The sequence below is a fragment of the Neolamprologus brichardi genome, chromosome 20, assembly GCF_056152115.1.
Source record: "Neolamprologus brichardi isolate AB-2024 chromosome 20, ASM5615211v1, whole genome shotgun sequence".
Taxonomy (NCBI): domain Eukaryota; kingdom Metazoa; phylum Chordata; class Actinopteri; order Cichliformes; family Cichlidae; genus Neolamprologus; species Neolamprologus brichardi.
The window spans coordinates 5,843,211-5,857,029 of record NC_142123.1 but is presented as its reverse complement, the minus strand read 5'-3'; the positions used below and the strand labels follow the sequence as shown (position 1 = coordinate 5,857,029).

At 40.1% G+C, this 13,819-nt stretch overlaps 1 protein-coding gene across 2 annotated transcripts in view; it reads left to right on the top strand.

Annotated features, from left to right (window-relative positions):
- phactr3a (phosphatase and actin regulator 3a) overlaps positions 1-13,819 on the top strand; it is a 32,903-nt gene that overhangs the window by 13,963 nt on the left and 5,121 nt on the right. The window contains exons 2-7 of one of the 2 annotated variants that reach the window (XM_035905613.2): positions 5,822-5,986; positions 7,475-7,642; positions 8,465-8,677; positions 11,363-11,591; positions 11,838-12,088; positions 12,751-12,904. In XM_035905613.2, coding sequence (XP_035761506.1) covers positions 5,822-5,986; positions 7,475-7,642; positions 8,465-8,677; positions 11,363-11,591; positions 11,838-12,088; positions 12,751-12,904 — 1,180 coding nt within the window. Of the gene's footprint in view, positions 1-5,821; positions 5,987-7,474; positions 7,643-8,461; positions 8,678-11,362; positions 11,592-11,837; positions 12,089-12,750; positions 12,905-13,819 lie in introns of both variants that reach the window. The other variant, XM_006785505.3, reaches the window with a different exon arrangement.

Sequence of the window (13,819 nt, the reverse complement as noted above, 5' to 3'; positions counted from 1 at the left end):
GCACCACGATACCCCGTTTCCCCAGACGCAAGTTATATTCCCAAACAAGTTACAGTACACCACATACGCGTCAGACTGACGCTTTTATCTAATTAAACGTTTAGGCCAGAACATATTTATCAGGGTTAAAATGGATCAATCAGTAGAGCATAAACATGCTAATAATTTATTAGTTGGTAAAAATGAGAATGCTGCTTCTTAGATATGGCTTTCATTACGGAAATGATGACTCTGTCATGTCTAATGAAGTGTATTGTATGAAAAATGAAAAAGAAGAAGATAACAAAGACATGACCTCTGTGTCCTTAGTGGTGGTCGGGGTGCAAAATGTGCTCACTGTTGAAGCTATCGGCAAAGCAAGAATGTTGTTTTGATCATTTCTAAATGTATAATTTAGTACTGCTGTAGGTCAATCAGGAGGATACTAATGTTGTAAATCTGCACATTGTGCCATTTCCTTTGAGTCAGGGGTCAATGTAGACGAAAAATATGTTTCGTAGAATAAAGAGAGCTAAGAAATAAGGCTTTAATCTGTCTGTGGCATGCCTGGGGAAGCATGAATGGAGTCATCTTCTGGACATGTTCATAATTCTTTCCTTTTTTCCTCTTTCAGTATAGCTGACCGCTGCCATTCTTGGTCTCAGCCTTTCCCTCTCATTCACACTCTGGTCATTGTATGTTGCTTCAGCCCTTCTGCTCCTCACTTTCTCCCTGCGAGATGATAGCTGTGTGCCCTGACTGTGGCCGGGCCCCTGAGGCAGAGGGGCTACAAACAGATGGCAGCACAGTTGTAAAGCCAGGGGGGTAAAGCGATGAGGTTAGCTGGCGTGGTAAGGAGGTGCTCCATTCAAGGGCACACTGTCCGTTCACAATGAGACTCTGTATGGTCTGCAGGGATGATAGACACCAAGGGGGAGGTTTGATGTATGTGATAAGGCCAGTGAAGCTCACATATATTATAGTTGTTTGCTGACAACCAATGCTAAAGATTTGGTTCTGAGATGTTCACAGTATTTTGAGCAGTGTACTAATGAGAGTCATAATGTTTCAATCATAAACATGCCAACATACTAAAATGCAGACTATCAAGTTTTTCTAATTAAAATAGCATTTGGTGGGGTTGGTATTGGGCCTTTAGTCATTGTATTGAACACTCAAAGGACACTTTTTTAGCTTCTCATTAGTGCAAGTATTTAAACAACCAATCACATGGCAGGAGCATTTATGCATGTAGACATGGTCAAGACAACCTGTTTAAGTTATAATTGAGAGTCATAAATGGGGAAGAAACTTGATTTAAGTGACTTTGAATGTTGTTGGTTCTAGTCAGGTTAGTCTGAGTGTTTCAGAAGCTGCTGATCTACTGGGATTTTCATGCACAACCATGTCTGGGATTTACCGAGGAAAAAAATTATTGTGAGCAGCAGTTCTCGGTGTGAAAATTTCTTGTTGATGTTGGAGGTCAAAGGAGAATGGCTAGACTGCTTTGAGGTTATAGGAAGGCAAATATAACAAAAATAACCACTTACAACCAAGGTACCTTTTGTTGCCTGGTCTGATGAGCCTCGAGTTCTGCTGCAACATTCAGATGGTAGTGTCAGCATTTACTGTCAGCAACATGAAAGCATGGATCTATCTTTCTTGTATGAACGGTTCAGGCTAGTGGTGGTTGTGTAATGGGTTCGGAGATATTATCTTGACATACTTTGGGTCAAAAATGGGCATCATTTAAATGTCACATCTGACCTGGTTATTGTTGCTGACCACGTATATCCAGTTATGAGCACAGTGTATCTACCTTCTGATGGATACATGGTAAAAAAAATTCTGATTCTGATGTAGTCTGGACCAACATTGTGGCCCAAATATCAGACACACACATTTTGCTGTTTGAGTTGTAACTTAAAATTGTAACATGATGGACAAACCGTATTTTCTCCCTCACTTCAAGGCCTTTTCAGCATTGGCATTCCAGGTTTAAACACCTGCCTGTAAAATAAGCAGTCTTAGCTGTAAGGCAGTGAAATAACGCAAACTATTATTGGCACAGTTTGATTCTTAGTTACTGTTGCCTTAATTGTGCAGTGCACTTCTATTTTGATTTGTGTCAGTGTCACTGAGTGAGCAGATCGGGTGTATTTAGCAAAGCAAGGCTTTGCCTTATGTAACCTCACTGCCGAAACTATGTCATTGATATTATCTTACTACCCAGAATGAATCAGTTTCATTCAATAGCTCACAAAAAGCTTCAGAGTTGTATTTATTGCTCACTGATGCTCTTTTGCTTCGTGGTTATCAGTGTGACAACATAACATTAAATGTTTGGGATTTATTTATAGTTGCACTTTAATTTTTTTACTTTCTATTTTAAAATAATTGGTTCTTCTCAACTAGGGACTCTATGTGTGTGTACACATAGAGATGTGTGTGTGTTTGTGTATGGGTGGGTGGGTGACATCTTTTGCTCCAGAATGTGCTGACAAACTGGTTAAGTGGGGTGTAGTCCCCAGTGACACACTAAAGCGCTGTTTTTTAGTTTCCTTTCCAAGTGACATTATCATATTGCCTTCCTTTTTCCACTCCGAAATCATTTCTGAGTTCAGACTTCACTGATGCTGTTTAGAGTCTACCATTTGTAGGTTATATTTACCTGTACTCCTAAGGTCAGGAGGTTTATGAGATGCCGGCACATGATTGGAATTACACTGTGTGCAGCCTGAAGTTGCAGGCAGGCGCAGAGCAAACGACTGACTGGTCCCCTGCATGAGCATGACACATGGATTTAATAAATCCTATTTACATTAGCATAGTAATTAAAATCGCGCATCATCCCCACACGGTGCATGTCGTCCATTCATGCTTATCTGACACACATTTCGATGCATCCCCATTCAGCGGATAAAGGAAATCTCAACGTGCACGCATGTGTTTTCACCTAATTCTCGCGCTTTCGCCAGACTCCTGTCATTTTCCCTGAATAACCACCCCCTCTATGAAAAATGAACAGTTACTTGATATGCATTATAAATAGCTGCTCTGTGATTGGACGAGGCCGGGTTCTACTGCAAGCTCTTCCGTATAGCAACAGACCCCCCTCTCCCCCCTCCCATCTCTTCTTTTCGCCTCTTCTTCTCCCTGGAATCCCCACCCCCCACCACCCCTCTCTCCTCCTCCCCTCCATCTCCTTCCCTCTTTCAAAATGCAGACACATCTCGTCCTCCATGTGGCTTCACCATCTACCCACAATGCACTGGGTGCCGCCACTGGCTTTAGATGTGGCGGTGTCTGTATAGGGGGCTCCTCTCCCCTCTTCTCTCTCCTCCTCTCCTCTGCTTCGGCCTGACTCGCTCCTCCCCTGTCCACCCGGCACCCACTGCTGCGGCAGCATCTGGATGTGGTCGCCATAGCAACAGCAGCGGGCCTGACCCCACCTCCTCTCCCCTTCTCTTCTCTCTCCTCAAACACACACGCACTCTCCCCCTAACGCAGACATACCCCTCCTACTCCCCCTCTCCTTCTCTTAAGCTTTTTTCTCTCTCTCTCTGAGCGACTGGGTGCGTTTCCTTCCAGCTTGACCTGGATTTTGCGTGCGGCACCACATTTGCAACGCTGCATGTGTGACAGTGGTGATGATGATATGCTGAGATGCATGGTCAACTGACCTGTTTCCAGGAACTTTTAGGGACAAGATGCCAAACTAGAAATTTGCTTCTTTCATATGTCCCTCACCATTGCCTTTTTACGACCCCTGTTCTGTCGGTGTTCAGTTTTTAAATCTGTTCTTTTACTGTTTTTCTAACCTCCTTCTCTTCTTTTTCTTTTTTTATTGGTCTTCTCTTGCTTCTTATTCTCATTATTTTGCCTCTCCTCTTCTATTTTCCTTCCCCCAACCACGGCCTGCTTTTCACTTTCTTCTCCCTACCCATGTGCTTCAAGAAAGAAGCAAGGGCTGCAAAAAAAAAAGAGGCTTGAAACAGAGTCAGCTGTATCCACCCTCCTCCATCACTGTACTCCACATCACACCCTGAGCCACTCTCCAAATCCCCCCTCTTCCCCCCCAAACCTCCTTTATCACAAATCCTTGCCTCCTCCTCAGCTGATTGTTTGAACAACACTCCCGGCATTGCGAAGGCAGATATTGCTTCATTTTTGTCACAATGACGCATGTAGCTCTTAAACACGTAGCACATATAGCATATTTCTGCTTTCTTGGCTCTCTTTGTAAGAAAATGCAGGCAAGCCAGCAGCAATATGCGCACATGAATCTGTAGACCCACACTTTTCCAGACATGAGTCATAGCCGCCGCCGTTCATTCAAAATACAAACTTCCTTTACGAAGGATGCGCAGAGCGCCACAGTCAATAGGGACAACTCATTTACCACAATAAATAAATCGTTACAGTCATGGACCGTGTCGATTGCTACCATATGTTTTAATTTGTTTCTAAAACTGTTTTTTTTTCTTTTAAAAATGAGATGTTTGTTTGTTTGTTTCATTCAGTATCATTTTTACAGCTTGCAGTACTCAACACAAACACACAAGCTCATGGTTCACCAGCCTCAGACACAATGTAAACAGACAAGAGTCTACATAGTATTAAAGTATCGTGTGTTTATAGGACGATCAAGACAAAATACAGATGTACAAACTACAAATGAAGCATTTTTTTAAAATGCAACTGAAATATATGAAATCAAAGGTTTATTTATCCAGATAAACGATCTTAAGGAAAATGTGCTTGGTATAAATTGAATGTACACCATCCATCCATTCTCATTCATCTTCTCCTTATCAGGGTTGCGAGGGGTGCTGGAGCATATCCCAGCTACCATAGGGTGAGAGGCGTACACCCTGGACAGATCGCCAATCTGACTCAGAGCTGACACAGAGAGAAAGAAACCATTCACACTCACAGTCACACCTATTGGTCAATTTAGAAAAACACCAATTGACCTAATCCTACTAACTGCATGCTGAAGCTGGAGTGCTTAGAGAGAACTCCACCCAGAAAGGCCACGGCCAGATGAGGCAACAGTGCTACTAAATGTACACCAATCAAGTTCATTTCACTTGACCAGATCTCATAAAATGTAAAATTTTACACTGTACTTGTATAATAGAATTACATGGAAAATTTACATGTAATTAAAGAAGCCTGTATTTTGGGTAGTAACAAAAAACATAATATACTGCATCTCAGCTGTATTTTGGACATTATGGAACATTTTGCAGTGTGAGATACAACAAGTGACATATCAACATGAAGCACAGGAGTGGTGTAATAGAAATAAGAATGCTGACACAATAAAATGATGAGCCCTGCCTTAAAAGGCTTCTGATACTATTGTTGTTGTTGGGAAAAGAGCAAAACTGGCACACCTGTTGGTCTTTGGGGAAATGCTTCTTTTGTAGTTTTGTGAGGCTGTCTGTGTCTCTGTGCTTTCATATTTTGCCATATCTTGGACTGTGAGAGAGATTTATTTTGATGCATGACGTACGGCTGGGTGGGAGGGGATTCACAGGGAAATAGCAGCCATCAGGGAGCGTGCCTTGATCAAATTAGTCTTTCTAATTCAATCTGTTCACAGCACTTGGACTCTATCATGGTTTATTCACTAAGGTGAGCATACTAATTGGGCCCTTGCTCCTCTCTTTCCCTCTCTCTCTCTCTGTTTCATCTCTCACCTCCACCCCTCTTCCCCTTTGACTTTTCTTTGCCTTCTTTTTTTCTGTTTCATTCACCTTCAAATCCCCACCCACTCCGTCCTCAACTCATTTCGCCTACTGTAAAACCTCTCCACCCCCCTGTCATCATGCAGTAGATGTGGTGGACCAGCAGAGGGTGCTGAGGACAGGTTGCTTGGTGACTGGGGTGCACACACCGCCAATCCGACGTAACAGCAAGCTGGCCACCCTGGGGCGCATCTTCAAGCCCTGGAAGTGGAGGAAAAAGAAAAACGAGAAGCTCAAGCAGAGTTCCACAGGTAAGATGAGAACATGTGTTTGTATTTCCAGGTTTCGTACACGTGAAACCTGCAAAAAATGTATAATTTTTTTTTTTTTTTATTTAAGTCACATAGATGAGAAGCACAACATGGTTTATACTAAGGAAAGACCTGATACATGTCTTTTAATCTTACTCTCACTGAATCAGATGATTGTTATAAGAGCAAAGCTGTAGGTGTGACATAATGTCAATTAGAATATTTTTTCTTGCATCGCATCACATGTCAAAGTTGAATGTTTTAAACTATGTTTCAGTGTTTCACATCAATAATCTCCTGTTTTTTACATCCCATTTTTTTTACTTTTACCTTTCAGTTAGTCACAGTGGTAAACATCAGATGTTGTTATTAGAAAACATATTACCAGAGTCCCCAAAGACTTGTAGCCATCTGGCTGGAATATTTTGCCTGCTGTACAAGAGAAAGGATTTTAAACTTTTTCATAATTGAATATATTGATTTGTTAGTAGAGTTATAGTTTCTATCTTTTAAAATCATTCATTTTAGTTTAGTTTTTATTACTCTCGATATTTGTTCAAGTCTTTTTTTAATAATACGGACAAGAATAGTTAAAAGTTCAGGGCAGAGATTACAATTATAAACACTTTATGAAAGCAAATCACTTACAGTCATGTAGACATCCCAGCCTTACACCAATCCCAAAAGCTAAATACAAAATGTATAAAATTTCATTTATTAAACAATATTTAATATTTGTTATATTTTGATTTAATATTTCTAAATTTTAAAAAAATTGATACCCACTTTTAATTTTAATTAACAATTTTAAACTTCTTTTTCCTTTTCCTTAAAAAAAAAGTTAATTATAAACATTGTATTTTGTTTTAAAATATAAGCAGAGTGAGCAAAATCTGTATAGGGCAAATTAATAGCTGCATGACAACCATCTTCAAATTTTGAGGCTAAAATGTAATGGCTACGATATCAGATTGCTGCTGCTGCAAAAATGCATTTAATGTTTATTTTTCTATTAATTTTTTATTTATTTTTTTTTTAGATGCGATCATAATGTTAGGATCCACTCAAAGTATACAGACCTTAATATTGATTTATCCCGAGTCACCTTGTGTGTCTGCTTTTAAAAGCAGCATAATATTTGCTGAAGACAAGACTAAATGTGATGGCCTTGCTGTAATGGAGACTGATGTTGAATGAAGGTGACGGAAAGAGTGAATGTCATTTAGGGAAATCACAGTTGGTCACATCAGAGGTGTGCAGCAGTGTTTTTCAGCCCATCCTGCTGATAACTGCTCTCTAACTGTTCTTAACTGGACACCATGTCTAGTTAAGAGCTGCAATCTGATTGGTTATTCTATAAATTCAAAGCTAATTTGGAAGAACTTAACAACGAATTCTATCTAGCTTTATATCACGTGTGTGTATTCTTATGGATGAACTACTCTCACCAACAAATGAACTACATTCAGTTTCATTCTCCATTCACAGATGTAGCATTATCGAGTGGCCTTCTATGCCACGACCCAAACTCCCCCACCCAAGGCTGCTGCTCGGATGGTGCAGTCTTACTTGGAGGATTTGGGGGACCATTGAATCCAAACCTCACAGTAAGCAGTGTGGAATACCTTGGTCCCGAGGAGGAGCATCCCCCTTCAGGTAGGACAATCTCCTGCTGTACTCAATGTAAACTAATCAATGGATATTATGGAACTGCAAAAGCAACAGATGAGGGGGGAAATGGATTTGTGAAGTGGACGTGGCTGGATGTCTTTAACCCAGCATCAAAAGATCAATATGGTATAATGTTGCTGCAATTTGATAAAATGCTGTCTGGAGGGAAAAACGAAAGGAAGAGAGGAACTTTATTTTGTTACTTTCTTGCAAAAGCTCACAAATGTATGTTGACTGTAGAATTAAATTATTGGTTTATGTATTGCAAGATATCATAAGGAAAGCCTTGAGTTGGATGTAAACATTTTGCAATGCAAGTGTAATCCACTGTGCTGGCTTTCTCAAATGAAACTGAGATGCTTGTTTATGAACCCGTTTTCGGCACTTTGTACCAGTAGAGGGCAGCAAAGGCAAAGGGATTTTAATCTTCGTGCTCAGCCTACACAGGGCTGGAATAATTACAAAACTAGGAAATTTGTGAATGCTTGGATGTGTTTGGAACTGGTGCAGCAAATAAGCACATTTTGTTAATTTTTTAAAGAGAGGCTTTGACAGATTTTAAGTGTTAAGTTTTTAAATCTTTTAATTTTCATTTACTTTGTATTTAGCCAAAGTAAATGAGAGTTTGCATGGTTTCTCCACACATATTAAGTATGATCACTCTGTAACAAAAGTCCATAAACGAGCTGTTTCCAGCTTTTGGAATCAATCAAAATGACATTTTATTGATTATTTGCTGTGAAACTCTTTGATTGAGACTCTTTGAATAAATGCCTTTTTTCCTCCTTCTTTAATGTTCTTCAGTAGCCGCCCCTCTCCAAGACTGTGATCGGGTGGAGGAAAATGTGCGACTACCGGAGGAGGAGGGAGATGAGGAGGTGCACCCTGCAGGGGATTTACCTGAGGGACTGCAAGACATGGGAGAACAGATGGAAGAGAGATCAGACGAAGAGATTCCTCCAGGAACTTCCCCACCACAAGTACCTCCAAAACTTTTGCCCCAGCTGAGTACTGGAGATGGTGAGTGCTGAGTAAATAACTGTCATTTTCATCCACATGTAGTGGCGTGAAAACATATTTACCCTCTTCTTGATTTCAGAATTTGTTTTAGATGATCAAATACATTTTAATATTAGACAAATATACCCTGAGCAAATACAAAATGCAGTTTTTAAAGGATAATTTAATTTATTAAGGGAGAAAGGCAATCCAGCCTGTGTGAAAAAGTAATTTCCCCCTAAACAACCTTTGTTGCAAGAACTGCAGCAATCGAGCATTTGTGACAGCTACTAGTCTCTCACAGTGGAGTGGAGCATTTAGCCACGTTGGAGGGTTTTTGAGTGGCTTGTTTAAGGTCATGCCAAAGCATCTCAATCTGATTTAAATCTGGACTTTGACTAGGTCAGTGTTTTTTGAGCCGTCCAGAGGTACACTGGTGTGTTTCAGGTCATTGTCCTGCTGCATAGCCCAAAGTGTTTTAGCCTCAGGGCATGAACCGATGGCTGGATATTCTCCTTCAGGATTTCCTGTACAGAACAGAGTTCATGGTTCCATCCATTAGAACAAGTCATCCAGGTCCTGAAGCAGCAAAGCCGCCCCAGGCCATCACTCTACCACCACCATGTTTGAATGCTGTTATGATGTTCTTTTTATGAAATGCTGTCTTAGGTTCACACCAGATTTTACTGAAAAAATAATTCAAAAAGTTCAGCTTTTGTCTCATCAGTCCAGAGAATATTTTCCCAAAAGTCCCGGGGGATCATTGAGATGTTTTCAGCAAATGTGAGACGAGCCTTTGTGTTCTTTTTGGGCAGCGCTGTGTTTCTCCTCAGCACACTTCTGCCAGTTTTGCCTATTTTCTTATTGTTGAATCATGAATACTGACATTAACTGAGGCAAGTGAGGCCTGCAGGGCTTCAGATGTTGTTGTGGGTTGTTTTGTGACCTTCCGCACAAGTTGTCGATGGGCTTTTGAAGTAATTTTGGTAGGCTAGTCACTCCTGGGAAGGTTCTCCACTGTTCCAGGTTTTCTCCATTTGTGGATCATGCCTCTCAGTGGAATCCCAAAGCCTTAGAAATGACATTGTAACCCTTTTCTCTCTGATGGATGTCAATGACTTTCTCATCTGTTTCCAGATCACAGCATGATGGGTTGCTTTTTGAAGTCTTTTAGCCAACCTCACTTTGTCAGACATGTTCTAGTTAAGTGATTTCTAGATTCAGCAGGTCAGGGTATGGCTCATATTTTTAGTATTTACTTAAGTTATTTTTGTCTAATATTAAAATATAAAAAATGTTTGGTGATCTGAAACATTCAAGTGCAACCAGAAAATTAGGAAATCAGAAAGGGTGCAAATACTTTTTTGCAGCACTGTCAGAGCTGTATAAAGCATATCTCTATCTGAACTGTATGCTGGTAAATACAATTAAAACAAAATAACAAGCAAAGACATTTATTTTTAATAAGTGTAAATGTGATATCAATGTACCCTTTAGAGTCAACACAGTGCAATGCAATTAAATACCAATGGACTATTTTTGGAAGATGTGCTTGACAGTGTTTCCTCCACCGTCAACACCACTCAGTGGTGGAGGAACTGTTTCCTTTCCTTAAGTAAAAGTACCAGTACCACAGTTTTAAAATACTGCATTAAAAGTAATAGTTCTAGATCTTTAAATTAAGTAGTAAGGCGTATTGAAGTGTATAAGTAGGATTTTGCTGTTTTAGGTGGTCAAGGTGGAGATGATGGAGACCTTGAACTCCTCTGCGAATGTACTTAGGCAGAAATTGTTCAGTAGTGATGTGTCAAGGGGTCAAGCCCCTTCACAAAGTAAAAATCTGAAGGTTCATCAGATCATTTAAACACAAATTTGAACATTTCTCTATATGTTGTCTTTCGTTTCTTTGAAATATCGGATTATATTACTTCTTTCGGTTTTAAAAACTATTTAGAGATTTTGAAGAAATATGTCTCTTTAGTGAAACAGCTAACTAGTCATAGACATCAAGACCCTATATTACCTCAGTCATTTGTTTAAAAAAAATCCAGTCTTACCAGTGCTTTAATCTTTGGCAGTATATTAGTTTCACATGTATATTAATGTCAAATATAAAAGATGATGTCAAGTAAGCATATCAAACAAATAAAAAATGCATTTTTTCTCTATTGAAATATTAGTTTTTTTCTGATGCTCACCTGAATTCAAACGTATACTTTTGTCATAAAGTATAATTCCATACAAGAGAGGTGCTCACATTTACTGATGGGCAGTTAATCAAATGCATGTGACTAGCAAAACCTAGCTGCTACTTATATTAATCAGTAAAAGTGTTTTTCACACACTGCTTCTGGATTTATGCATGTATTGTGCAGCTTTTGGTAAATGAATAATAACACACTATACCTGCCTGCTAAGGACCATATGAATTTTTTTTATTATGTCCCGATAAATTAAACCTTAGCACTGAAAGAGAGTGTACTTTCTTTTTCACATCACTGTGTGGTTCAATAAAAACTGCAGAGCACAAATATCAATTTCATTTCTTTGCACGAAATCCTTGCAAAAACCTCATTTCCTTCACACACGCCATTCTCTTGTCATATTTAGCAGATGTCAAGAAATAAACAAATAATAAAGAAATAAAATAATATGCTAAAGATAGATAAGAAGACATTAATTAACCTGCTCGTCTTCATTTTTCAGATTCAGGTCCTCTATCACTCCCTATTCATCTGCCCAACTCCTACCTCCCCAAGGAGCCTCTACCCAGGGCCACAGAAAGTCTGGCCTCAATGACCCTGCCACTAAGAGGGCCTCTGGCCAACCCCTCAGGGTCCCCACATATAGGCAATATGATACACCCTCCCATGCCCCCTAGCTGCATAATGGAGGAACTGCAAAGAGCTTTCGCTTCTAAGAACAGACAGGAGAGGTGAGTCTGAAGTGAACGCATACAGCTGTTTACATGTGATTTTGCCTTTTACCATTGCCACTGGATTGCCACAGAGCTCTTTTGTTGGTTTATCACTATTCTACTACGTCAATTTATGACTTCATCGTAATATAGTCTACGTCTAATATACTGTGATAGTATTTTGTAAATTATAATGGCCTATAATTTCCTCAAATAAAATGTTGCTTTTAAATCCACTGTCCATATCCGCACCATGTTCCTCAGTGTCCACGATGGGTGTGAGCAGGGCTCACCCCCACGGATGTGGTGCTCCGACGGACGGCTCTCTCGCTCCTGCAGCTCGGACAACCAACACACATCGTCTCTGGGGGGAAGTTGTGTGGGGTTTGGAGGGTCTGACTGGCCCAAAAAGGAGGCAGAGGAGAACAAGGAGAATGTGCGGCTGGACCAGTGCTTCTCCAACACCTCAGGCCTCCCCACCGACTTGGACGGCTGGAACGAGTCTGTTATCTCTGGTGGGTTGGCCAATGTAAAAGCGCATGCAGAGTTTGCACGTTCTGGTTTTGAACAGGGTGCACTTGTTTTACAAATGAAACATTTACACTCAACGGGATGAAAGTCTTGCATTTGCATCAATTTTAGGATTTTCGAGTAAGCTTACACTCATTATGGGCACAAATGTTCTGCTCATTTCAGGCTTTTAATGATTTCATTTAATTGTTCTTTTCTAGAGCGGAGTGATTGTACAGTATACATCTTTAATCGCTTTAAAAACAAGAATTAGGTGCACAAGTTTGAATTCATTTCTCATTTTTTTCTAATCCACACTGTCCTGTTCCACTTGTTCTTATTCACATGTTGTGCATGATAAGGAGTCATGAGGGCTTGGTTATTGGTGATAAGAAATACCTGAACACTTCATTTTCAAGTATGAACTTTACCACGTGTCATCCACTGTCTTATACTACACAGCAAAACACCCAACAAGTTTCTGCCCAAATATTTCCAAACGCCACTGTGAACAATTATCTGTTAGTGTGGAGGTTTGGATGAGATAAAGTAGCCATTGGCAGCCATTGTTAGGATATGAATAGGAAGAAATCCCTTACAAAGTTCTCCAAAGTTTAAAAATAAGTGACAGCGCTCTGTGTTTTAATGCTTGCATGCGTGGTTGTAGGCACACTTCCTCGCAGGCTAAGGAAGGAGTTGCTGGCTTTCAAACTACGAAACAGGCCCAGCAAGCAGGAGCTGGAAGACAGGAATATCTTCCCAGCAAGGAGTGATCAGGAGCGCCAGGAAATTCGCCAGCAGATTGAGATGAAACTCGCCAAGTAAGCTATGAAATATTCTTTTGACTGCTGTCTGTGGAGTATTAGTGATTAATTTGTCATAATACCTGCAACAAAACCTTGGACATTTTAGAAATAGCAGTTTAGTTTATGTATGTTGCCTTGTGAAGATATCTTTTAACTCAGTAACACCAACTTTGCTGGGGGGTTTTAAAGCCATGGTTCCATATTAGTGTCGTGCAGTCTCCATGTAATTCATTATGTAACGAATTATGTATGTAATGTAATGCACTGTAAGCCCAAAAAACATCTGGGCAGTGTCTTTCCAGGGTAAACGTATATTCTTAATTGCCTCGGTTACACAACAGCTAAGAGTAGGTGGAGGTGTGAGATAAACATTGGCTCTAACTGGATTATCCGAGTCTTTTGCACAGACTTGATTTACCTTGCACAATCTGCTCAGATTGCTTGTGTGTAGTTCTTTTTTTTTCTTACTAAAGGTCAGTTCTTAGTTTTGGAATGTTTTGTTATGTTCTTAGTTTTAAACTTAGAAGTTACCCATTGTGGTAATAGTACATCTATTCAAACAAGGCTAAACTGAATAAAACAATTTAATTTATTCCGCATCTAAGAATATTAATTTATTCTTAGATGCCTTTAAAAACTTGCCACTCTTCAGCTTTCCGGAATACAACGGGTACAGACAGACAGTGCTTCCAGGAAATGTCTCTGTACAAAAGCGCTGCCAGGACATTAACAGAACAACTGTTGTTGTTTTTTTCTTTCTTTTCTTTTCTAATGCAAGTGAGAAACTTGATGTTCAAAGACTAACAGCGGAGGTCTCGTGTCACAAGACTGGGGCTCTTTAACGCAGGCGTATCAAACAGGGGCACGGCACAGTGTTGCATAACCCACTGTGCAATAACTCCCAGCCAAGTGCAGAGTGCCACCCACACT